At 35.8% G+C, this 26,836-nt stretch overlaps 2 protein-coding genes across 3 annotated transcripts in view; both read right to left on the reverse strand.

Annotated features, from left to right (window-relative positions):
* IPO11 (importin 11) overlaps positions 1–26,836 on the reverse strand; it is a 79,191-nt gene that overhangs the window by 7,863 nt on the left and 44,492 nt on the right. For both annotated transcript variants that reach the window (XM_071425348.1, XM_071425349.1), the window contains exons 25-29: positions 24,844–24,923; positions 24,180–24,260; positions 21,727–21,822; positions 20,114–20,227; positions 19,090–19,211 (exon numbers count right to left, since the gene is read on the reverse strand). In XM_071425348.1, the coding sequence (XP_071281449.1) occupies positions 19,090–19,211; positions 20,114–20,227; positions 21,727–21,822; positions 24,180–24,260; positions 24,844–24,923 (493 nt within the window). The remainder of the gene's footprint in view (positions 1–19,089; positions 19,212–20,113; positions 20,228–21,726; positions 21,823–24,179; positions 24,261–24,843; positions 24,924–26,836) is intronic.
* LRRC70 (leucine rich repeat containing 70) lies at positions 11–15,575 on the reverse strand. The gene is made up of 2 exons (XM_071425350.1): positions 9,407–15,575; positions 11–8,906 (listed from the first exon to the last, which is right to left on the reverse strand). The coding sequence occupies exon 2, from the start codon at positions 8,866–8,868 to the stop codon at positions 6,970–6,972; it is 1,899 nt and encodes a 632-aa protein (XP_071281451.1). The 5' UTR covers positions 8,869–8,906; positions 9,407–15,575; the 3' UTR covers positions 11–6,969.

Below are 26,836 nucleotides of genomic sequence, written 5' to 3' on the forward strand. Positions count from 1 at the left end.
CTGTAACAGAACAAAATTTATTTTGGATAACATTGGAAAAGAACAGGAAAGTGACTTAGCTAAAGGAACTGCACAGGAAATTTGCTCAATTGTAGAATACATTTACTGAGAGATATTTTCCTTGCTTACTGCTTAGCTGAGCATGCTATCAAGCAGCTAATTCAGAATATTTTTTTATTACAAAAAGGCTTCAAAATATACAAGAAACATTATTTTTAAATATAACAGAACTTAGTGTGCCACTGAAAACCTAAAAGTAATTGCAAATGAACAGAATAAATTACACATTAGCAATATCCTTGACATTAGGAATCAAGAAACTGACTGGAAAGGGCATGCTCCTGCCAGCAGGGAAGAGAGTAGTGGCTTCTAGTCCCAAAACATTTACAACTTTTCTAACATCACTATTCAATACATAAACCTACACAACCTCTTGAGCAATGGCTGCTTGTAAAGAAGGTACACTCCCCTACTTACCTGTATTTCTTCACCCTCCTAGGTAGCCAGCTCCCCAGGGCGGGTGGAAAAACCCTGCAATCAGTTCTGCAAGAAAGTGACTTTCCTGACTGTACAGAGAAAGGGTGGCTGGATTTATCTGTTTAAACACAGACAGCTTCTGCCATTTGACAAATAAAGCTATTTAAGACTAATGCAAAAGGCTGGTAGACATCACTTGGGAGTTAAAAGACACGAGTACCTTTACTCCGCATGACCTGACGGCTTGACTAAATAGGCCCACAATGCCCAAAATGACACTGAACGTTTACATTTACATTTGCCCCTGCCTTGAGAAAGAATGTGCTGGTAGGGTAAGGGTGTAGGAACATGATCTCCCCTTGATAGACGTACTAGGGGACACCAGCTCCTAGTTAATGGAGAGCAGCCAGCTGCTGCTTCTGCTTCATTTCCTGCTACTGTGTATCTAATGCCAGAGACATGCTATTGTAGAACATGGGTTCTCAGACTCCTACTCCATGAACTGCAAAAGCATGACGACAAACTGCAAGTGAAAAGATGCTCATCTCAGGAATACCTCCAGCTACATGCAGCAAAGAAAGAGAAAGGACCGAACTGGTGATCATAAACTACAACCCTTTTCCTGGGACTGCCACTGACTGATGCACCTTATCACTCCCTGTTTGGAATTTGAGGCTTAATTCTCCCAAAAAGATGCTGCTCCCTAAGAGGCAGAGGCAGAAGCAGACACATTCCATTTATTTACAGGCATCGAACATGAACATATATTGTACTTTGTAGTTGATCATTGTTTTAACACAGACAAATCTATTTCCTAATATTCTTTCATTTCCTTTTCTTACTTGGGGTGAAAACTGAAGACATGGATGAACTGTAGCCCCTTACACAACAGCAACTGCTTTTGAAAAATTTCTTATTGGAAACACAACAAAATTTGATACATATGACAAAGAGTTAAATAACAAGAGATACCTTGGAAAAATGCTTACCACATTAGAATATTAAGTATTGAAAGTATTTTTTTATGTTTATTTTGATAAAACTGTAATCTTATTCATGATCCTTTCTTTCAAAGGGATTAGTTTTTGTTCCCTTTTTAAAATTCAGCTACTCTTGTATGCCAGAATCTGAAGTGTATTTTGCATCATCAGTCTTGAAACTCTTGAATTCCACAAAATGAAAACTGACATGATTTCTAATGCCTGATTGCCAGTTATGTATTTTAAAAGACATTTAGTCCTTTGCCAAAAGGACTATCACACTCAGAACAGCAAAATGTTACATGTTTTGAGACTGAATCTCTGTTAGGTTCTGCAGACAGCAAGCAAACAACCTACTGACCTCACAGCACAGCTGAGAAAGTCAACAGTGCCTCAGTCACCTCTGCACAATGAGCCCTCTGAGACAGAGCAGGTTTCTTCACAAAGTCAAAGGTCCTGCCTAGCACACCTCCATTAAGACTCTTTGGCCTCATCCTTGTTTTTGAAACACATCTCTAAGAAAATGCCTAAAACAGTTAATATTTTCCAACATGAGTAAGGTTAGTATTTGCCAACAAGCTGCCCTCAGATTCATGTCAATAGTAGATAAGGAGCATTCAATGGAGAAAAATGTGAACACTTTGAGCCCTGGAGAAGTAAACTCTGCCCTGTTCATATACACTATTTTATTAATAATACAGGATGCTGTCCAATATCTGTATTATTTCTTCCTTCCAAGTTGCATGAATCCCAGAATGGATTGGGTTGAAAGTGAGGTCACCTAGTTCTGACTCTGCTGCCATAGGCAGGTCACCTTCCAATGGACTAGGCTGCTCAAAGCACCATCCAACCTCGCCTTAAACACTTTCAGGGAGGGAGCATCCACAGCTTCTCTGGACAACTCAGGGCTTCATCACCCTCACAGTAAGGAATTTCTCCCTAAAATCTCATCAAAACCTACTCTCACTTTTAAGCCATTCCCCCTTGTCCTATCACTACAGTTTCTGATAAACAGTCCCTCTCTGGCTTCCCTGTAGGCCCTTTCAGAGACTGGAAGGTTGAAGTCAGGTCTCCACACAACATTCTTTTCTCCAGGCTGAACCGCCACAACTTTCTCAGCCTGTCTTCACAGGAGAAATGTTCCACTCCTCTCATCAACCTTGCGGTCCCTGGACTTGCTCCTGGAGCATCAGGTCCTTCTTACATTAAGGGCCCAGAGCAGGATGCAGCACTCCAGCTGAGTTCTCATCAGCACAGAGCAGCAAAAATATTGCTCTTGATAGTTACCACAAAAGCTCATAAAGGAATCACTAATTTCTTGGAAAGAATATTCCTATTTTATGTCATAACTGAGAAATAGTATTTCACTTCTTTAGTGGAAGATTCATGAGAGTGTTTTTGGGTTTTTTTAAGGAAAAAAAAGAGCATAGAGCACCTTTCAAAAAGTATTTGCTTGCAGCTTTCACTAAATGTAATTCCTTTTCTTTTCTCTGCTTTTTTCTCCCCTTTAAATGGGACATACAGTTTTTTTCTACCAAAGACCCATTGAAATATTTACCAAGTATGGAGCCATTAAACACTGTGACTATTTCTAGAACACAAGACACATGCTGGTGAAAAATAAAGATATCACAGACTCATGCTTTAAAAAAAGAAACCTCCAAGTTCAGTAGCAATATAAAATGCATCAGGCCTTATTTTCATAGATAAGAAAGCATGCCATGTCACTCAAAGTAATACCTTTTCAAAGATACTAAAATTAGCCTACTTATTTAAAGAAATAATTAGAAAATTCATGAGTGGATACAAAGAAGACAAACACTGCATTTAGATGAATTTTCAGAACAGAACAGTTAATATGTTTCATACTAAATCTTAAACCTGGAGGAAGGCACCATTTAAGCAGTTCCCCCATTGAATTGCATACAATCCAGATTAGCAGTGAAACAAACAAAACCATCAGGCTATAAGTGGTGTTCTATCTACCCAGTCTTCCTAAATTATTGGCACAAAAAGTGTTTTGGTATGCAGCAAAAGTAAAAGGCCCACAATTGGGACCAAAAACACTTCATAATCCAGTTTCAAAGATATAAGCACTACTTTTTTTTTATTACAGAACAGATATTTTATGCTGCCTGTTAATAAAATTCACCTTACCAACAGAAAACAAAATTTGGCATTCAGGGCAGCTTCCATAAGAATAATCTCAAAACTTCTATTTCGAAGTTTGTACAAGTTTTTAAATAAAAGAATAAAAGTTCTGCAAATAACAGAACAGACCCCATCTATTCTGAAAATAAAAAAACACATTTTGTTTGGTTTTCTTCATTCTGTTTTAATTTCTAATGCACACAGCTCTCTATACAACTTATTATCCTGAGGTTTTATGTGAAAATTCCTAATTTTTACTTCACTTACATAGACAACTACTGGAGATAAAAGTCCATCATCATGTTAAAACATGTCCTGACATATTTTTAGTGGTGCTTAAATAAAATGGATCCCATATCTCCTTTGCATATCCCTCAGAGAATGAGAAAAAAAATCTGTATGAGAAAAAATACTTTTTCAGAGATAAAAGAAGATAGAACATTTTCTGCTTTTCTACATTCACCAGGATGATGCAAACACCAAGAAGAGTTTGATTTCATATCTTTACTAGTCTACATATTGAGCAAGCTTAATTAATTCTTTTTTATTATCTCATTAGCCAAGGAAAGAGGTGGAGTGGGACAAGCAGAGATTACTCTGCAGATACTGAAAGTGACGTAAATGATTATCACACACACACACACACCCCCTTAGGAGCTGCACAGTTCTAGGGAGCTCCTAAAGCAGTGAAGTAGCAGCTAAGACAGTATTGCCAGGTGAGTCCTATGACTGACCATAAGCCTGATCTTCATGAAGCACCACTTTGCTTCACAAGGGCAGATTTCACTAAGGCTTCTAATTATTCCCTAGTGATTTTAATTGACATATGAACCACATGTGTACATTAAAGAGTTGGCTTCCTCAAGTGAACATTTAAATACAAAAGATACTGGCTGCTAAAGAAAGGCATTTCCCTCACAACTGCATAATAAATCTCTCAGTGCCTTGTTAGTCTAATCCCTGTGTCGGCAAGCTGGTAGTTCGAGGATGTCTCCACTCCAAAGGATGGCTTTCAATGGCTCTAACTCTCTGCTGTGCAAACAGCTGCAACACCAGTTTCCTTTCACGTTCCCCCACTACAGATGGTGAGAGGCATACCTGGCAAACAACTCCCACAGCAGCTTGTCAGTGAAAAAGATGCACCTACAGAGAGAAGCTCTCATGCCTTTGTGTAAAGAGCAGCTGTGGAAATCAAATAAGAGAGCTGCTCCCTGCCAGATTTGAGAATTGAGAATTAGGTTTATTCAGTTTTTAACCTTTGTGCATTATCAAAACTCCTCTGTAAAAAAGGCATAGCAGCATTTCTAGCAAGAGAAACTTAACTAGTTTCTACTGCATTTGAAGTCCACTATTACTGAAGGTATTCACATAAAATTAAAAATTTAAAAATATAGCACATAAAATTGCAGAACCTACTATGTGCAATCGATTGTGCAGTTGTTACCAAGTGAAAACAAAATTAATATTTATCATAACGAATTCTGTAGGAGAGACAGAAGGTAACAAAAATGAGTTGAAGAGAAAGAGACTGCAGTGGATTAGCCTCTGGAGAAAGGTGCATAAATTACAGCCCATGTTTTCCCTTCCTAAAAGCATTTACCCATTATATTTAACATCTGATCTTAAGTTAGAAAATGATTTTAAAAAATAGTTTCTACTCAAGCAATACTAAACAGTTTAGGCTTTTGTCCAAGAAGCTGAATTGTGTGTTCCCTAGAAGTATTTGATCTATGACAAATACAGTATTATTTCATTACACTAATAACAAACAATAATGAAGTCATACTTGCACTTTCACACCCACTCAGTGCAGTCAAGATTTATATATGTCCTGGTAGCAGAAAATAGATTTTTTTTTCCTGCTGGAAAAGAACTGCAGATGGACAAACAGAATGAGTGGGACCTGCACAGCCCAGAGTTACACCACCAAGAAAGAGAAGAGAGAGAACAAGAATGCTGAGGGCAGCTCTGGCTCAGCTGGAGAATGCAACAGGCTCCGGGCTGGAGCCTGGAACAGCAATATGCTTCCACACAATTTAAATCAACACCATGGAGGAAAGTCTATCAAAGCATTGTTCTCCACTTTTCCTTGAGGAAAATGGTCTAGCTGTAAACTGTGTAACTTATAAATGTGGTTGAAATCTCTAGGGCACAGCCTGTACAAGAAAAACAGCATCTAGAAAAATAAGTAGATTTTACAACATTGGACTATTTGGCACATAGTTTTATGACATTTAATTCCAGAAAAAAGTTTGAATTATTGAATTAACAGAAAAACAAAAATCGCAGAAATTCAGGTTGAAAATAAAGCTACAGCATACTAGACATGCCCTGACAACAACAAAACACCAACATTTGAAATAGAAATAAAAAGTTATATGCAAACTATAAAAGAAAATATCCCTATTTTGAAGATGAAGCTTTAACTAAGAACACATATCTTGACCTGACACCTTCAAATAAAAACCAATATGTAAATGTTTTCAGCCATTAATTTAGCATTATGTACTTACAGTGTAGTGTATTTCTTCAATTTGTACCTCTTATCTAGCTAAAAAGTCCCTAATAAATATTACTACATAGATGACATAGATGATGATCTGTTATTGACGATAATTAACCAGCTCTATTACTTTAGACATAATAAATTTGGTCATTACACTTTGGTAAATTTCAACAGCATTTTGGTTTTCTTAACTCCAATTTGGGGCATTTCATAAAACCATACAGATACACACTAATAAAAAAATCACTTAAATATTTACATTATACAGACTGAACACACAACTTTGTATATTACAATATGCTATAGGTATAAATAGAATTTGTATAGTTTGAAATTTTTCTCTTACTCAAGAATTGAACATGCTAACTGTAAATGTGGGGGTTTTCCCCCTGTGCTTTATTTAATAGAGGAAGAGTATAAACTCTATTACAATAAACATATGAAACACTCTTTTCTGATTCCCCAAGATTTCTTGGCATCGTGATCATACTAAGAACTGATGTTTTGCTTGCTGCACAATAGCTATGGAATTTCTATAGGAACTTACATCATTAAGTACGGCAAAATAAATTAAAGTGTACTTTATACTACATGTATACTTGAGCATAGGTGAAAAATTACTACAAACAGGGACCTAGGTTAATAAACTTATCCATGTTAGATTGAAATGACAAATAATGAAATAATAAATTTCAAACATTCAGTAAGCAAATGTTGATGCAGAACCCAAATTGTGCTATTTTCCACAGTTCTATTAAGCAGTTGATTTTAATTGGTAGAGGTATTTTTACAGAATCGAGTTCTTGATTTCTTAACCTTTCATATCACAGTTAACACCAAATCAAATGAGATAAATTACAATGATGAATGTTCGAACAAGATGACCTGTGCCTGACTTTCTGATACTGTTCGCTTGAGCAGCCTTATTTGGTCCAGTTCTGAATGTTCCACCGATTTCCGAGTTAGAGACTGCACTGAGTCAGCTATGTTGTATCTGCCAGGCTGATAAAAGCCATAATATTCTATACTCTTTTCCCCTGAGTTTTCCAGCACCTTTAGTTTCTGCCTAAACTGAATAATTTTACAGGTTAAGAACAGGATAACAGCACAAGCCAGAATGAAAAAGGCTAGTAAAATATCAAAAGCTTGATTCAGCTTTTCAACCTGTTGTGTACAAATCAGGGCTGTTTTTAATGATACAGGAGCAGGACCTGTTGTAAACAACCATTCTTCTTCTACATTTCCATTAGTAGGTATAATTTTTGCTGGAATTTGCGCTGGTAATGTTGATAACACTGTAGCTGCCTGTGACGGCACTTCAACAGCACGTTCCTGATAAGGCAATGGGGTAGAAGATGTAGCTGCAGTTCCCTCCCAGAAACCAACATACTTAGTTTCTGTAGTGACAAACTGCTCCAATGTGTTGTGCCTGTTCCCTTTATGCCAGGCCATCAGCAGAGTGGTAGCGCTGTGACGCACCACGACAGATCCCAGACTTGCGGCAGAGCCTGGGCTGGCAGTGGGGCCAATGCAGTTTGAAAACCAAGCCCATTTCATAAAATGCAAAGGTCTACCACGCATACTCTGAGGATGCTGACAGTGGATTTTTGCAGAAACAGAAGATGATGCTAGCCAATTAAGTAAGGCAAGCATTTTGCAGCTGCAGTTCCAAGGATTAGCATGTACCTGCAGATGAGTTAAAGATACTAAGGGCTTGAGCACTTCAGCTTGTAACTCTGTGATATTATTAAATGCTAAATTGAGTACTTTAAGTGACCGCCCCATTTTTTCAAAGGTACCATTGCCAATACTACCTATTCTATTTCTGTCTAGCTGTAGATACATTAAATTGGTCAATAAAGTAAAAGTGCTGGAATTTATAGTTTCTAAATCATTATAACTTAAGATTAGCTGGCTAAGGTTGTTTAATCCAAAAAATCCATTTACAGCAACACATTTTAGCTTGACATTTTTCAAAGACAGATATTTAAGCTTATTAAGTCCCTTAAATGCAAAAGGCTGAATTGATCCAATGGGATTGTGAGACAAAGAAAGTCTTTCAAGATTTTTGAGCCTTCCAATGGCATTTGATGGTACAAGTGGTAAGTTGTTACCTTCAAGAAACAAATATGTAAGATTTTCAAGATGATGAAATGCTGCATCTGATATCCGTGAAATCTTATTATTTGCTAGGTTTAGTGTTTGGAGACTTATCATTCCCCAGAAAGTTCCACTTCCAAGGACACTGAGACGATTTCTTTGAAGTGTTAAATATCTAACAGAAAGAAGATCACTAAATAATCCTCTGGGAAGAAAAGCTATTTGATTATTCTGAAGGTATAAACAATGAAGATTGGAAAGGCCTTCAAAGATTCCTGGATCCAGGCGTTTAATATGATTGCTATTTAGATGCAAGTAGCACAGTTTAGGGAGTTCCACAAAAGATTTTGGGTGCACATACAAAATACTGGAATTATCCATGTAGAGTGCAGCAAGCTTCAGAAAGCCTCTTAGATCATTTGGAGTGACATGTGATATATTATTCCCACTGAGGTAAACAAGAATTGTTGTTTTAGGAAGGTTCCAAGGGATGCTCGAAAGCCCTGCATTACGACAGCTAACTTGTCTCCCTGTGCAGAGCTGACAAGCAGATGGACAGCCAAAAGCCTCCTTCTGGAGCAGCAACCAAAGAAAACAATTAAATATATACAGGAATGCTCCTGGGCAGGGTGAAGAACTTTGCAGAACACACATATCCCTGTCTTTGGCCTTCTTAGTCCTCTCTGACTTCACTAGTAGAGATAAAAAGAAGTATATAAATATTATTAATTCAAATATATTTATTATATATATTAATCATTAATAATTATTTGAATCTATGTGTACAGTCTTAAAAATATGAGCATTACTCTCAGAATTGGTATTTTACATAATATTCTTTCATGCCAAAGAAGGAGTTTAGAACTCCAACTTACTAACTGGACTTCACTGCAAAAGATTTTTCAAAGTAAATGCACAATTACATAAATATACTGCTAACGTAGCCAGAAAATATTCAAATGGCTGTAGCATAAAAGTATCTAAGCTGCCAGAATAACAGCTTCTATTAATTTAAAAATACTATATATTCTCTACTTCTTATAGTTAACCATCACTAAGAAATGTTTCAAAAGCATGCAAGTAGAAATGCCAACTGTAAACAAGTTACATTTTACTGGCAGATCACTTACAATTTCAATTTTACTTTTATAAAGCTGAGTTACATTTAAAAGAAATAAAAGCATTTCCTTACCCCAAATCTGAAGTTCATTATTTCCGTTATTTTGCTGTTTGCAATCCACTAGATAATGTTATAAACTGACCAACTACACTCATTTGGGAAACCGTGGTAAAGGCAGTATTGCTGTGTACTACAGCACTGACATTTTTGCCCCAGGGTTTGCAACAGTTTGCTCAGGAAACTAAGAAAGAAGTGCCTGAAGTCAGGTTGCCATGGATACAGGAAACCCTGAGACAGGAAGCCATTTTATCTGTGCTTCAGAAGTATTGTTAGAAAGGAAATCTCAATGATTTGTTTCTAGAAAACCAAGAACTATCTTAGTCTGTAACTGCTGGGTTTGGTTGTTTGGGGATTTTTTTTTTCTTTTTCTGTTTTGCCTTTTTTTTTAATCCACTGACTTAACTAGGAGAGCTTAAAAGAGTATTATCTTAAATCTAACTTTCAGAATAAGGCACAACTATTTGTAACAGCACTATTGCATTACCTGCAACTCCCTTATCTTTCAGCCAGAACCTGAAAAGTTTTATTAAATTCATAGCAACACTTACACTGTTCCCTGTCTACAGAGCCAAACTGCTGCCACATGCACACACATTCCAGTGGCCTGGACAAGAGGGAAAAGAAACACTCTGGATGGAAGAGCCCAGTGTCTCCTGCCCTCTGACAAGGCACAATCTGCCAGCAATCCCAGAGAAATCTATGAAATCCTAGGATATGAGACTCACATGATGTGGCACTAAGCTGCTATGTACTTGTATTTCTGACCTGATCCAAGCACTTAACTGTTAAGTCTCACTTTAGGCCACCCTTTTAAAACCAAATTTATCCACAGAGGACTATGAGAGATGGTTTCCGGTTCTGAGAGCCACACCTTTCATGCACAGCTTTCATTTCCTGCAGTGTCCCGGTGCAGAAAAAGACTACATGGGCTATAAATATCCCTCTGCTTAAGGACCGGAGATTACACCCTCAGTTTATCCATCACAGGCAAGAAATACTTGCAAAGCTCCATCACATCATCAAAGGGGGAAAGGGGAGATTAAGCCTACAAATAGCAACATAACTAAAACTCCATGATTTTACTGCAACGAAACCTTCTGCTCAGCAGAAAAAAGATGACAAAGCCCATCAGTAGCCACAGCCAAAAAAGAGCCACAACAGCAGGAGAATCAAGTCCCTTCAGCTACAGTGATCTCACACAGGAAGCGTGAGTTCACATAAAGGGTGAAATGTAACTCAAATGTCTTTGTCTATATAATCCAACCTGAAATGCAGGACACACATGAGAAAGGGAAGTAGAATAGACAAGGATACGCTTTTGAAGAAGCTTACTTCCAAATATATAGTCTAAAATAAGAAATAAAATAAGTAAGCAAAATTGGTCCATGGGCCATTTTAGACAAAGCCTATACCAGTTACAACCCAGAATTAGAACTGCATTTGTTTCTTTTTTTTCTTAAACCAATAGATCAATCGGAAAACTAATTCTTCTTTAGATTTGAATATTTATTTTCACACTTATATTTTTTCACAGTATTTAACATAATTGTTGACATTATGAGAAAAGTAAAATAAAATGTCATGTCATTTACTTAAAGGGAAAACATCATATAGTCCACAGGAATTATGGTGAAGCATCCTGGATGTGGGGGACAGAACAGTAAGCGTAAAGGAAAAAGATTATCAGTAGAGTCAGATGAGGGGAAAATCAGAGACAGGCAAAAAATGGAAAGTGACTTCAAACAGGAAAACTGCCTATAGTCCCTTTATATTGAAACCTATATGTGTAAAAAAACCCAGACAAAAAAAATTATTCTTCCAAGGTGTGCTATATGAAACAACACTTTTTAGCTACAAAAAGTAAGTAAAATTTAAAAAAAAGTTTTTAAAGGCAAATGTTCATAGAACTCTCTTTTTGAAAATGTCAGAAGCAACACAGTTTGAAAAACTAAAGCAATTAATGTGGCTCTATTGTATATCTGATAGCATGAAAATTTAGAGGGACCAGTAGAGCAATGACCAGATAAAAGAAAGCTGATGACTAGTAACTAATTGGCTAAATGTCTCTGTGGTCTTGCACTGAATGTACCTTATGAATATTCACAAAATTTTTGCTTGAACCCTAGCTCCACTGTGGTTCTGACCACACTAAGGACTCTTCTGACAGTTGAATGCCATGCCCAAAACAGGGAAAAAAAATCTTAGTCCAGGTCATGGCTCCTTCCATTCTGCACTAGGAAATCTAGAGAAGTACTGCTTTACACTTTGTTAATATTGCACCCGAAGGCCTGCAGATCTGATTGCAACGTATTTTAGAGTTATTATTTCATTAATACTACATATTGTTAAAGTATCTGAAAGCAGTATCTGTTAAGAACAAGATGCAAAATTATGTGCCACATAACTGATACCATTTTGGGGAAAACCATAAAAAAGGCTAGGTGCGATACTTATGTAACTTGGATCAGCATTTAGTCAAAGAGGCTCATACTTAGAAATAAAATCCATTACTTTTTGAAAAATGTACAGAAAAACCCAGGAAACACTAACAAGCTTCGGCTGCTCTCGTATTTCATTCACTGCAAATTTTATTCTGCAGAGAGAGCACTACTAGGTTTGTACCTGAATACAGCTTCACATGGGAACAGAGAAAATTATTTTTGAGCCCACAAGTGAATTCCATCTTAATATACTAATATTGATGAAATTACTAATGCTATTGGCATTTTAACATTAAAATCTAGTTCAACTATGACTCCTTGTAAATACAAGCAAGTATTGAAGCCTGAGTAACAGCAATTTGTCAAACTGGGCATAAAATGACAGGTAAAAGTAACTGAAAGAACATACAAGCACTTCGCCCATGTTACATTAAAGCCAATATAATGAATATTAGGTGGCACAAAGTAGTCATCCAAATCCCACTTACATACAGTAGAAAACATGCAAGAAGTTCAAAACCAGGGTCTAAAGTCAATTTTTGAGAAGGGATTTCATTCTCATAATTACTACAAAATTCTGTTAAAGCCCACAAATGAGGAAAAATAATTCTAGCTCTGAAATTATTCTTTTAAGGTTATTAGAGTGAAACTATTTATTGCTGTCCCATTATGTATTTAGCAACCATCTGCTCTTGCAGGGCTTCCTTCCTTATACTTTTATTCTCCACAAGTAGGCTATTGTACAACTTTATTTTTTCAAATCCCTACTTCCTTTTGCCCACATCATCTCTAGATATGACCCCAAATCAAGGCAATTCCGAAACTAAACTACTGCTTAAGTAGCACAGACATCAACATTTAATTAACATCCAGTAGGCAGGTGAACTGTTGACACCTTATTAACTTATCAGATCCTGAAACACTTTTCTGTTTTTTTCATGATCTAGTTTACTGAAACATTTCTGATTGTTTCAAATACTGCAGATTCCTTCTAGGATATGATGTTTATGTTTCAGTAAGAATCCTGACTTGATGCTGCATTTACCGAAAATTTCTCTCTTCCACAGCATAAAAACAACAAAATTATTTTTCCCATTGAGGATATAAAAATAAGTTTCCATTCCATAAACCTAATTTGACCTTAGACTCCAGTAAAGTAATATGACAGAAAGCTTTCATGAAACAAAAAGCTCACTTTGAGAAATTAGTTTATTCTCTTTATTCAGAAATCTAAGTCTTCTATGGAGCAACCCCTAAGTTTGTGAACAAAACAGTAATATAAAAAAGGTTGGTGATGAATGTAACCCACAGATGTGATATACTGATAACAACACTACAGCTTTAGCCTTTACTTTTCACTGCAATATTTAGCAATTCTGTTTGAACTATAAAAGCATGTACTCAATATGCAAAATGCAATTTAAACCAAAAGGTCCAAAGAGCTCAAATTAATTTCCCAAATTTCAACTTCTAGAAATTTAATCAAAACTAAATTCAATTCCAAAACCACACTCTGCCTGCTAGTTTAGGAGACAGGTTGGGCATACACTTGGCATTAACAACTGATAGCTCCAAATATTCAATAGAGAAAACTTCAACAGTTTCTAACAACTACAACAGAGAATACTCACACACAAAATACAAAAGCTATTTCTGAAAAACACAAGCTTTCTTTATACTTGGGCATTTTTTTAATATCAAAACCTGATGTTTTGTTTTAAACACTCACTTTCTCATTAAATTGTTTGAATATGAAACATTATTTTTCGAGACAGTACTTATTTGCAGAAGGTCTTGTAGTGACATGGGTTGTGGTGTTTATCACTTCTGGTATCTTATCATAATAGTCTGGGACTGTTAAAGAAAATCACTGAAAAATCTCAGCTACTGTCTGGCAGTCTCAAATTTCACAGAGTAAAGCAAAGAGATAAGCAGATATACCAAAACAGCTCAAACACACACAGGTGCAAAAACAGCTGTAAATCTATGTTTTGGGTTTGGGAATTTTTTTTTTTTACTTTTGTTACAATCTTGTGATATTTACATATTTTTAGTAATATGCTATACTTCAGTCACTACTTATTCAGTATCTAATTTGAAAACATGTAAACCATACATTGCAAAGAGTTTGAAGGAAGCTAGTCAGTCTGCTATCTTTTGCTTTTATAGAATTAAAATCTTAAATTTTAGGGTAAATCATAATTAGAAAAGTTTTAGGAAAGACTTCTGAAATATTTTATATAGGCCGTAAACAAAACCAAGATATCAGCAGCAACCAAACCCTTATGACTGTAGGTTATTTTTTTGCAGCAGTTTAGATGCAATTAATGACATAATTTCTTGCTATCACTTGGTACATTTTTCCTTGAAATCAAAGCTTAAGTGTCTTAGGGGAAAAGATAATATGCTCCTGACCAGTCCATACTAGCTATCAAGTGTAGGACAAAAATTGATGGAGACTGTTAACAACGAAAGTTTAATGAGTGCATCCTTTTGCCAATGCCATAATGTGACATGCAATTAAAGAAGTTGGCAGTGCTCTGTGTAACCTTCTGAATTATGCAGACTCTGATAGTCAGACTAAGACCAAAGCCACATTTTTCACTCTTATCATTAAAATTGCACTGTTACCTGTCAGGCTAGCTAAATAAATCCAAGGCCAAACACTGATGACAACTGCAAAATCGTATTTTAAAGAGCTCCTTTAAATGCTAATAGTCTATTAGAGGCGTGGGTGAGCATTCCTTTAACTAGAGGGATTAAAAAAATGGAGGGGAAGATAAAATAGCTTCAGAGTATCATCCCTATAAAGAAAGGAGGATGTACAAGTAATTATGTAAGAAATTCTGACTTTATAAATGAGGACATAACTATCATGAGGAGAGCATGACATTTTATTAGGCACTTTCTTGTCATTTAACTAACGTTACATATAGACAACTTTTTGAGAGAAAAATTAAAATTTCTAAGTAATTTTAACAAATGACAGAGGCAAAACTCTATAATAATCTAATGAAGATTTATAATTGCATACTGTAAGTGCTTACACTCACAAAATGCCAATTACCTAGCTGGCAGAACTCATACTGGCTGACATATCAGACTTTATACACAATGAGAAAAAGTAGACATTCATTTACATAATGACTAGAAACCTGGGGAACCTCTTAACCCCTTCCCCACAACATATAAACATACTTAACTCAAAGGGGTAAAATGAAAACTATTCATGTACCAGAAACCAAAATGAAGAAAGATAAATTAAAATACTTCATATTTTAAGCTCAGTAAAGTCTCCTCTACTTCAGAATGGTACCACTCTACACAGGTAGTTCCAACAAAAATGAGCCTATCCTCAAGGACCACAATTTGTGGCCTGTTTTGGAAAGCACTGAGTAAAAGTAAACATGGCAATCTCCCATTCAAGAGTGACAGACATGGAAATAACAGTCACCTGCAGAAGGGGAGTGCTTAGCCTTCAACATGGCGTCAAATGCTACCCGTGGGTGCAGTTAGGCACCACCCCAAACAAGGCTGATCATTGACACTATAATCCTCCCAAAATCTGTTTCCATTTTCTTATTAGAGAAAAAATGTTCCTATCAGTCTTTAGCATCTTTCAGTGTTGTGTTCCACTAAAATACACACAACTGTAGAAAAAAAAAAGATAACTACTTTGCTAAATAAATCATTAAAAGCTTTCAATATCTCCAAAGAAGGACATTCCAAAACACTCTAATACTGACATTATACTGCAGTAAGCAAACTAATTATTTCCATATAGATAGATATGGGTAGGAGAAGAGGCCATAGTACTATTTTAGCCACTTTGGCATCAGTAACTACAAGGATGACAAAGGATGCTGAAGAGCTCAAAATGCAGAACCCTAGATAGTGGTGGATAGATAGCCCACACATTTTCCACAACAAATAAGAGGCAGAATGCTGCTACTGACCATATTCACTAGTCACTACTTTAGGGACTAAGGGCACATCTAACAAAACTCAACTCAGCCTTGAAGAGTACTCTTGCAGCTCTAGGTTCATGAACAAGCCATTAAGGCTGTAGACAAGCACAAATGACTGAATATAACAGTAGGAAAATCACGACATTTGTGAAATTACTCATCCAGGTTGCTGTCACACTCTAGCTTAAATACAAATTTCCTCCAAAAAACTTCAAGTCCTTGCATATTTTTCAAAAAGCCATTCCCATTAGAGCTACTGTGTGTCTATCCACACTTTTCTCATGTACTTAACATGGAGACACTCACTCCACAAGTGCATCCTTACTGCCTGAATGTTACTGGTCCCCATTGTTATATACAGCAGTTTAAAGACAGAAGTCTTCAACCTATTTTATGAAATAGTAAGATTCTTTAATAAATTAATGAAAATGCACATGGATGGATGAGTGATAAACAGGCAGTAAGAATACAAAACACAGAAAATATTGCCAATGCACGTACCTGTCAAACATGAAAAAACATGCTAACATTAACTGGATAGCAAAAGCAGACAATTATATAGCATTTAATTTGGGCAAACCCCTAAGTAATACCAGGAAATTACTGTTCCATGAAAAGGTGCTGCAACACACTAATCAGGAAAGTAGCAGTTATTGTTCTTTTTTTAATGTGAATTTCTAACCACTAACACAATGTGCAGCTGTGGGAAGATAAACAGGATGCTAGATTGAAGGACATGCATACATGATTAAAACACAGCACTACTGTTGATACCAAAAGCATGCCATTACATCTATCTCTGTATGGTACTGCCTAGATGAGAAAATTAGTGTTGCTAACAATTTGTCACTTCATAATCTGCTTAGTCAAACTAGTCAGCCCAAGAGCCACTGTGAACAATGCTCTGCATTGAATCCTGTCTTATCTGTTCTAAAATCCTTCACTCATGACACTGTCAAAGGTGTTGTACTTGAAACAGAAAATTATTTGTGTCAAACTATTTTAAATTAATAATGCTAGAACCTACCTTTTACTTTCCCCTAAAATGCAGAAAGTCCAGAGTTCCACATATTTATAATTATAAACCTGATCACTAACTAGAGAAACAATTAAAATCCATGCAGTAATACTACAGAGTTTACACGGAGAATAAAAATGGTCACTGTTTAAAACTTTCCCCAACATTTTATCCATAAAACAACTCTGAGGGAACAATGAGAATACATGTTATCTTTATTTTCCCCCCCACTGTTATTGTCTACTACCTCCCTCTCTTCTCTAAAATAAACCAGTGCTTCAGCTATAGGCTAGAGAAAACAACTGGCAAAAGGAAAAAAATTCTCAGAAAGTGTTAGACACAGCACAGATGCCTGTTTTCCTTTCAGCAGAACCTTGAAAATCTGAGCTTGCTACCAATTGCTACCAATCCTGCCACCACAGAGCAGCAAGATGAGGGAAGAATCTCACTCTCACCTTGTCCTTCTCAAGACAGCCCATCAGCCATCCACATAAGATAGAATTCTGTTCTGCCTCTGCAGTTGAGAAATCCTGAACTTACCTTGGATATCTAAAGTAAAATCTAGTCAGGAAACTGGCTAGTGAGGCATCCCAACAGGAAAAATTACTATAGCTTTTCTTGAAAACACATTAATCCGAACATTTTGTTTAAATACTGTATTCCATTTAATATTCCATTTAAAATGTTTTTCTTTTTGTTTCAACTGTGCAAATGGAGTTGTGCAAGAAGCCTGCAGATACAGGATACAGCAAGTATCTGTAGTATAATCCCTGAGATACAGCAAAACCAGAGTGACTCACATTGTTCTAGTAAAAGAAACAATCAATTGACAGAATCCATTTCCCACACTCAGTCTGAAGCTAAGTTTGGCAGTCTATCAATTGTATAATTGTGAGAGTGAAATTTTCATAGCCTTGACATAAATATGTCTACTAAAGAGAAACTTTTTATTTGAGAAGCAGCTTTCTTAAATGATATGGGTAACTGAAAAATAAAGCTGTCATTTGCAGAAGGTTTTATTAAGTTAAGGACTGCCAGAAATAATTGGCTTTTGCAGCAGGAAATCTGGGGCAGCTGAACATAGTTCAAAATAACATGGTTATCTAAAGGAATTTAATTTTTTCCTTCCTCTAACAGAAACTTCACAGGAAGACAGATGTAGTTCAGCACGTTAAATTTTAGCTAACACCTCCTTAAAAGTATTTCAAATATACTTATAAACAACATAATACTGTTACATTTACTGGGAAAAAAACCTCTCAAAGCAGCTGCTTCGTTCACCTTTAGCTAGATGGTTATCCTGACTATCCATCTGACCAAAAAAAAAGGAAAATTTCTATGCATATAAAAAGCAATGAAGCCTCTAAACTACACATAGGTGTTCCCTGATTTTTTTTTTTAGACAGTGACTGCATAGACTACAGCTTTGACAGATACTACATATTCTACAGATACTAACGTAGCTTTTAGCATTTGGGAGCAACATCTAAGTTCTCAACAGACAATACAACAGACAAGAATGTTCAGGAAACCCAAAAGACTAAATGTAAACTCATGCAGCCTTCTCTTCCTGAATGTCAAACAGATAAAAATAATCTGAAGGTAACTATGGACTGAACTCTCACCTAAACGTGTTATACATGACTTCTAGTATTGACAACTTAGAAGTTAGTGTATTCAGCATTTTCATTTAAAACTTTCATTTTCTATGTATGTCCAACAATGACAATGGCTACTGAAAGGATAATAGTAAAATTTCCTTGCTATAAAACCTATAGTGTTTCACAGAAACAACAGGGTCTTCCATCGCAACTCTTTCTTACACTTAATGTCATAAAGGAGAAAACCAGAATCAAAGTTCAGATCACCTTTAACAGCAAAGAAAACTGAACACTGTTCCCTGGAAGGGACACCAAAATAGTAACATGTCAACTAAAGCAACTACTTAATCACAGATGAGAGAAGCAGATAGTTCGAAGTTAATATGAGAACCAACAATAAAATCTGCAGTGCTGGTTCCTCACTTTGACTAAATGACATTTCCTATGAAATGGAAGAAAGGTTACTGTAATGCTTATGAAGCCAAATAAGAAGTTTATATAACATAGCATGGAATTTCTATCTTTGCAAAATTTCTCTTGGGGGAGAAAAGCAAGCAAATAAAACTATTTGTATTGGAATATTTAGCTGCAGAATTGTGAAACACTTTAAAAACAATTCCAAGGGTCTTTGAAGTATTCTTATTCAATATATTGTACATTTGCTTACCTATTCAATGATGGCAGAAGAGAAAGCAATGCCAAAGCAGAAAGTTTTCTTCTTTCTGGCTGAGTGATGTTATCCATCCGATCAACCCACATTTCAATCATGTTACCAAGAATTTGGTCCAACTGCATTGGGAAACACAATGTTCTTTTTCAGTTTTAAGTAAATCAGTGAGTTTAGAAAATAACTTATTTTAATTTTTCTAGCAAACGAATACATTATTTAGTCTTGGAAAGACACTACATAGTTGTATACCTGACAGAAGTAACAAGCAACATGTACTTTTTAAATTTTCTATGACAATGCTTCTAGGCCCTGAACCCTACATACCATTAGCTGTAACCGAGAAGCTTGAAATGTATTTCATTTATGGAGAGAGAACTAATTCTGGACAGCAAATTATTCTGTTTTTCCCTAACGGACTCATAGAAACAAAGCACATGGACTTATTTTGTTTTATCTACACAGTGACAAGTTAAAAAAAAAAAGACTTGTCGCTATCTGTTTGAAAACTGTATTATACCCCCAAAAAGCAAATTTCACTGGAAGACATAACAGAACACCTGTAGCAAAAGGCCCTCAGTAACTTCACCAGTGAAACTGAAGCACACTGAATTTGATACTCTAGAAGCGCAGAGGAGAATCATTAGACCATCCTCCAGGCTGCAAGATCCATCAAGATGGCACAGAGAAAGAAATTCTCACCCTACAATTGCATGTGAATTAAGGGGGTTTACATGGCTAATTGTGGGATGCAGCAGGAAGAGAATTTAGGGACTCTATAGAAATTTTAATGCGATGTTTTAAGTAATTATGGGAACATGTAAAAGTTGTTACATGGTGTTCAGGGAAAGGAGAGAAGGAGGGAGAAGAGCCCCTTTTCAAGATTAACTGGGCAGGAACAAGCATGGATAATAGAGGGAAAAGTTTATTCAGGTCAAAAGAAGGCAAGAATACTCTATGTAATACAGCTGAAATATCAAGACACAAAAAACCCAAAAGGACAAAAAAGGACAATAAACCTTACCTCCTGACCCAATTCACATGCCATCTGGCTCAAAAGTAATGAAAAAAACCTTGCATTTTGTAGTAGAACTCTACCCATGATCCCCAGATAAGTAGACATCACCACTGGGTACCTCTGAAATGAAAATAAACCAAAACAAAAAGATGCTTAGTGTAAGTAAAAGAAAAATATTTGACACACACAGCAGCAGTACCTGGAAAATACTTGCATGCATCCTTTATGTCTTTCACTAAATTTTAAATTATAAATTGCTATTTAAGAGCCTCTAGAACAGAAGACTGAGTGAGCAATCTTTACCAGAGTTTTCAGTTCTTACAATATGAAACCTACAGTAATTTCAAAGTCTATTTCATCCAAACAATCAAGACAACTTGCAAGGTGATTTTACTTTAAATTTTAAAACCAGTATCCTAAGGAACTAACAGTTTATTGTACTGTTGAAATATTTCTTTTGAAGTTGATGCTGGTTCCAAGTTACTGCTTACAATTTCAGTAAAATTAAGAACTTAGTATCTCTGAAGTTTTTACTTTTTTCAGATGGAAGCCATAATACATTTGCCAAAAACTAATCTGCAGGTGTCTCAAAATTAACTGGATAGAGTAAGAAGTTCACTAATTTATTATCTTTGGTTATTTTATAAGAAGCTATGGATTTTTTCATATTAAATTCAGCACATAACAATATAACTGTATTTTGTAAAATAACCTACTTGAAAAACAAAATGCCAACATTTACCTGAAAATTCTAACCCAGAGTAATACATTCTGAATAGGGTATATTCAACTTATTAGTCATAAATCAGAAGAATTTTAAAAATCCACTCTCTATCTTTGTGTTTTGGACAGCAAAAAGTACTTTGCTATATAGTATTACTTGGCTTAAATTTGGAAATCTTATTCAACTCAGAAACTGGAGCTACTTATTGATATTTGAAGGTGCTCAACTGAGAAAAAAGTAAAGATTTTGATCAAAGAAGTAAAAAAGCTTGAAGAATTCCACCCACTGATTCCTGCTAGAAACTGAAAGGTTCAACACAGTTAAAGCATATTTGATTTTACTCATTTGTTGAATACAAAGAGAGAACAGGGAGAAGTTATGACATGTAAGCCAGCAAAATCTTAAAGACTATTTCACACAAATCATTCTCACACCCTTCAGCTCTTCATATTAGATATGCCAGTTAGGAAAAGAAGGTCAAGTTGATCTTCTCCTGGTTCAGTTTGTTTTTCTCTCATCCAGGTACAATTAAAAAGGAATAGTATGTGTCTTAGAAAAAAAAACCAACAAAAAAACTACATCACCGACTAAGGGTTACACTAGGCCTAATGTTATAACTCTTAAAAATGTTAATAGTGAAGGAACAGTGGAACAGCAGAATTAAATTTGTGCTATTTTATTAAAACAAACACTACATGACAAAACAAATACTGGACAGGTTGTTTTTTCTTGTGCTACTGTGTTACCTTTAAAGATTTTTAAACTAGATATGAAAAATCTATCAGATGCTCTTAAAACAAGAGAAAATACAACATCACTATGAAAAAACTGGAGATAATGGAAGGTACTTTCATTTTCCAAAGGAAAAGTAGAGAGTAGGTAAAGAAACTCTTACCTCCCCTTCTATAATCCCCCTGAATACTGATGGCAGAAGAGGTTGAAACATTTGAGGACCCAACACAGGGTTGACTTTTAGGACATTTTCTACAACCTTAACAACAAAAGCAAATTAGACCATTAGCAAAGTACATTCATAAATCTTAACCAAAGCTTTAAACCCATGTGAACTGATGTACACATATAAAGTGCTCAGAGGATGCTTACCATTAAATACCAGCAAATCCTAGATTGCTGAAACTATATTCTAGTAAAATATTCTGCAAACCTGATTTGCATAAATGCACCGGGTTAAAGCTGACAGGCCAATGAAACCCACCTAGCCAAGCACTTCACGAGCCTCCCCATGTCCCAGGCAAAGTTGATGAGGTGGTTTGGAAAAAGGGACGTTGTTATGGTTCCAGGAAAAGAAAAGGCTGAGGTGGTTGGTAGGGTGAAGCACCAGCAGTTCAGAGCGTATTTCCATAGCTGTCATGTCATTTTTTGAGAACCCGCTGATTAGGACCTACCAGCTCCTTGCAGGTGTGCTCTCAGAGGTGCTCTTCTGGGCACCTTGCTCTGGTTCCCAATGTTTAAACTCTTTACCCTTTGTTTTTCAGCTCCTTTTCCCCCCATGTGCTATTCCCTAAAGTAATCTGTTTTCCTGCCTTCTTCCATTTTTCTTTTGCCCAGATGTTTGTGCTCCACCCTTGTACCAAGAGAGATGGGAAGAGGCTGCGAGAATAATGGGCTGAGGGCTCCTCACTCCTACTTCCAGGTATAGAAAGTGATGCCACATGCATGAACACACTGATGTGTTTTTAAAGCACATAAAGGTATCATAAATGTACCACACCTAAACACTCTTAGTCTCCATTTACTTCCACCTCAGAGGAATTTCAACAAGGACCAATTGTTCTGTGCTCTTGACCAAATTCTCCTAAATATTTTTTTCTCCATTTTGAACCTTGTTCCCAATAGCTTCATTTAATACTCTATTTTTTGCACTGAGAAAAGTGTTAAGCAGTTGACCTTTCTCAATGCCTCTCAATTTTGTAGACCTTTAATATGCAGAGGTATAAAAGAGGCTTATTATATACAGAGGTAAACATAACTTCTCCCCTACTCATCTTTCTGGGTACTGGAAGTTTTGGCCATCTCCTTTGTTCCTTGCACAGTCTTTTTAAACCTTTTATTGTCTGTGTCAAGATAATTAGAAAATCAAGTCACATCAAGTCTCAGCAATCTTGCAACAAATTGTCTTATCAGTCCAAATTAGTATTTTTCAACCTTATTAATTTAATTACTGTTCTAATGTCCATTTACAATCCACCAAAGCTGTTTGTAAGAAACTATTTCAGAGAACACCCCCGGGTGTTTCTGTTCCCAATGCTTATCTAGATTTTGGGGGTTTTTTTTGTTTCACAAGTCAGCACAGTGAAGCCTGACAAAACTTTTGCTTTTTCTAAAAATATTTAGAAGGATGACAGCTCAGTTATCCCTCTGGAATCAAGAGGGCATTGCTAGGAAAGTGTTCCAAGTATACTAGACAAATCTTGCAGCAAGGCCACACTGGGACCCAAGTGAATAAATTATTCTGTACTAGCAGTATAATTCCATTTTAGAAATCTGATTAAAAGCTGCTGCATAAAACATTTGCTCAACTACAGACTTTAAATAATATCACTGAATAGACTGAAATTGACATTTTAAGTTTCAGACCAAGAGGCCTTATGCTCTTCACAGAAGTAACTACAAACAGGGGAGACTCTGAACTTCACCAGTTGTTTTCTGTCCTGGATTCTGGAACCAGCTGTGAATCCACCAAAAGGACAGCTGGGATCCAATTTATATCCCCCATCACATTTACAATTAATTTAATTCAAGTCCAAATTTTCATAAACAACACAGAGCCCCCTGTTAGTGCAACCACTGGAAATGTTACTAGTAGTGCACTACAGCTACTAGTCAGTTAACTTGCAACGTATATTCCAACTTTATTTCCCAAAATTCTTTAAAAGACACATTCAAATTATTGTTATTAATATTTCAAAAGCTTATGAGTTCCAGAACATCATTTTAAGGCTGTGTGAAAATATAAATTTCTGGTTCTTTGAAAAACCTTTAGCAACTTTATTTAAGCAGTTACAGCCATTACAACAGCAACTTATGCCAAAGGTAAACAAAGACTCTTTGAATTCTGTGTCTGGTACAAATGGAAGTATGCTACACAAAGGAATTTCATGGAGACCACATACATACAACATTCAATAAAGATAGGAGAAGTTTGCTCTATACTCACTAGGTTTGCTCTATTCTCACTTCAAGTAAGCAGTTAAACCACCACTGATGGTTTAACTCCAATGTCAAATTCTGCTAAATACATTGGTTTCTTCTACATGTTCTAAATTCTACTTGAAAACATTACATGTACAAGATGAGCCTCTGAATATTATTTTCATTATACTCCACCTTTAAAACTTGAACTTGACCTTCAATAGTTATGTCCTTCAAAAGCTCACAAAATGACCGACATAAGTCAGCAGCATACATCTGAAATAAAATTAAAAAGAAGGTATTATGCAATGCATTTTATATATTGGTATATATTTCAAAACTCAATTCCTTAGGGGTTTACATATGCCTAAAGACCCGGTTTCTCTTCAAAGATCGTATCTGCTAAAATGTTCATCATTCTAAACTAATTAAAATCTAATCTAAGCATTTTGTTGCATTTTTAACATTGCAGGACATTGAAACAATCTCAAAGAATTTTCTAATGAAGAAGGTGTGACAACAAGGCATAATATCTTGTTCAACTTCTGCTAGCATGTATATTCATAATTTTAATCTGGTAGGATAATAACAGTAACTATTATTACCCAACATAGGACTATTCAGATATCAAACTATTAAATCAATCCACAAAGCATTAATTCTAAATAATATTATTTCTCAAATCTGAATGTCCACTGTGCACCATAAAGAGCTAACATTAAAACAGTATGATTGTTTACACATATATGAAAAAGAGTACAAATGTGTGTGTGTATGGCATTCTCCAAGATGAGAGAAAGAACAGTTTGCCAGTAAAGAACTGAGGTGGTAGTATGGATCTTATATAATGGTAACATACCTGCAAAAATTCAGATGAAGATAAGAAAATATAAGCATTGATGATCTTAAAGCAATTTTTGAGATTTTCTGAACTCAGCTCTGGAAGAAACAGAAATCACAATTCAGAACCTGATCATCAAACTGAAGTACAACCAAGATGATTTCCTTCTAAAAGTCTTTTCCTCTTGCAGCTCGTAGAGCCAGATGCCAACAAATAGAAAAAAGATCTTAGATCCAGTGCCAATCAGGCTCTCTCTCTCTCTCTCTACCAAAGACAATTACAGATGTGGGATGACAGCTCTCGTGCTCAAATGGAAGCACAAGAAATCCTACAACCTCAAAAGCCAATGCCAACTAAAAATGAAAAACAAACAAACAAAAGTCAGGTTTTGGATCCAATACTGGGTTAAGAAGATATTAAACAGAATAAATGAAACATGTATTTTAGAGACTTGCAATTACAGATAAATGGTCTCTCTCACACTGAGTCAGTAAATGCTGAGCAAAAAGAATGAAATAAAGATTGCAGTTCTGCTCTTCTGACCCAGATGCCATATCAAATGGCATTGAGCTGACTCACACTGAGCTGTAGGGCATAGCTTGAGTATTTCAGTAAAGAGAGCATACCCGCCTAAGAGATAGACACACACGGAGGAAGATATACAGCAGCAGCTTGAAGAGAGAAAAAATGATATATCCTCAGGCATTACCTGTAAGACTGTCAAAGGAAAAAAATCACTCTGGAACATGTATAAGCAGAACTCACAGCAAAATGAAAAGTTTCAAAGTTTCACATGGATGTTGATAATAGTGCAGAAAGTCCACATTGTGTAAAAACAAGGCAAAAGACCAAAAAACCTCAAAGGGATAAATTTCCTTTAAAGTAGTTTGGGAGACAAACTATTATTGGATAAAAGAGTTGGACCTCAGTTCCATCAGCTTTCAAATATCTAATAAAACCATCATGGAGAAGCAACAGGAAAATATTTTTACATGAATTTTAAATAAAATTCCTTCACCAGATGGAACAAGCATCTGGCTAAGACTTCATGTGTCCCCCATGGCTTAGATGAAAGCAGTCATATGAAAGTGTGGCTTACATCTAGCAATATTTATATATAAAAAGTTCTACCAAAAACAGTTATCACCATGACTGTGGCTGCTTTTCCATTATAACTTCTGTATAGTTCTGGGGAGGTTCAGCAGACTTTCTTTTTTACCCCACCCATTAGGTAGAATAATAATGTTCTTCCATTGGATACGGCCATAAGACAGCTTTGCATTCCTGTGTATGTTCAGATGTCAGTACTCAGACAGGTCATATCTTGTAAACATTTATTATGAGTACTTTTGTCTCTTGACTTGAAAAGAGATCACTTATCAATCGAACATGCTCATCAAAAGATTCCAAGATAACTATGAGTTTAGTTTAAGTAGCATATTACTAGAGTTACACATTGAGTCCTCCTTAGAGGTCTGCATTTGTGTTTTTCTCTTTACTGGATAGAATAATATTTAAAGTTTCAGACACTGAAGCAAGTAGATAAATTCTAAATAAATGGTCATATAAACATGAATTACTACTAAGTCTTCCATAACTTCCCATTCTGTGATAACCAATAAAATGTGTGTAGCAAAAATTGTACTTCAGGTCAAAATAAAAACAGGTAGGACAGATGCAACAGAAATGACAGAACCTCAGTTACTCAAACACAGCTCAATGTTTAGCAAAATTTTCTGGAAAGATCTCATGTCCAACTAACTACATTTAGAAGCTACTTATACATCAATTCTCTTGCCAGGATTTCCATATTGTTCTGAATTTACTAATGTGCTCCTTTGAGTTTTGTTTGGATCAGGGGAGTTAGACCAGTTTCAGTAACCTGGTTTTTGCCAGTACCTTGATAAATACAGCACATGCACATTAAACTTGGTGCTTCTTGGAATAGGTATGTCTAGATTATGACCATATTCCCAACCTGAAATTGTATCAAATTCAACTGTCATTTTAA

This window comes from Agelaius tricolor, unplaced genomic scaffold (genome assembly GCF_023055355.1).
Source record: "Agelaius tricolor isolate 1412-34295 unplaced genomic scaffold, bAgeTri1.0.p SCAF_4, whole genome shotgun sequence".
Classification (NCBI taxonomy): domain Eukaryota; kingdom Metazoa; phylum Chordata; class Aves; order Passeriformes; family Icteridae; genus Agelaius; species Agelaius tricolor.

What these genes read in the sequence shown, in the direction of transcription:
- LRRC70 (XM_071425350.1), bottom strand. Translation starts at nt 8,868, where the DNA reads ATGTGTGTTCTGCAAAGTTCTTCACCCTGCCCAGGAGCATTCCTGTAT.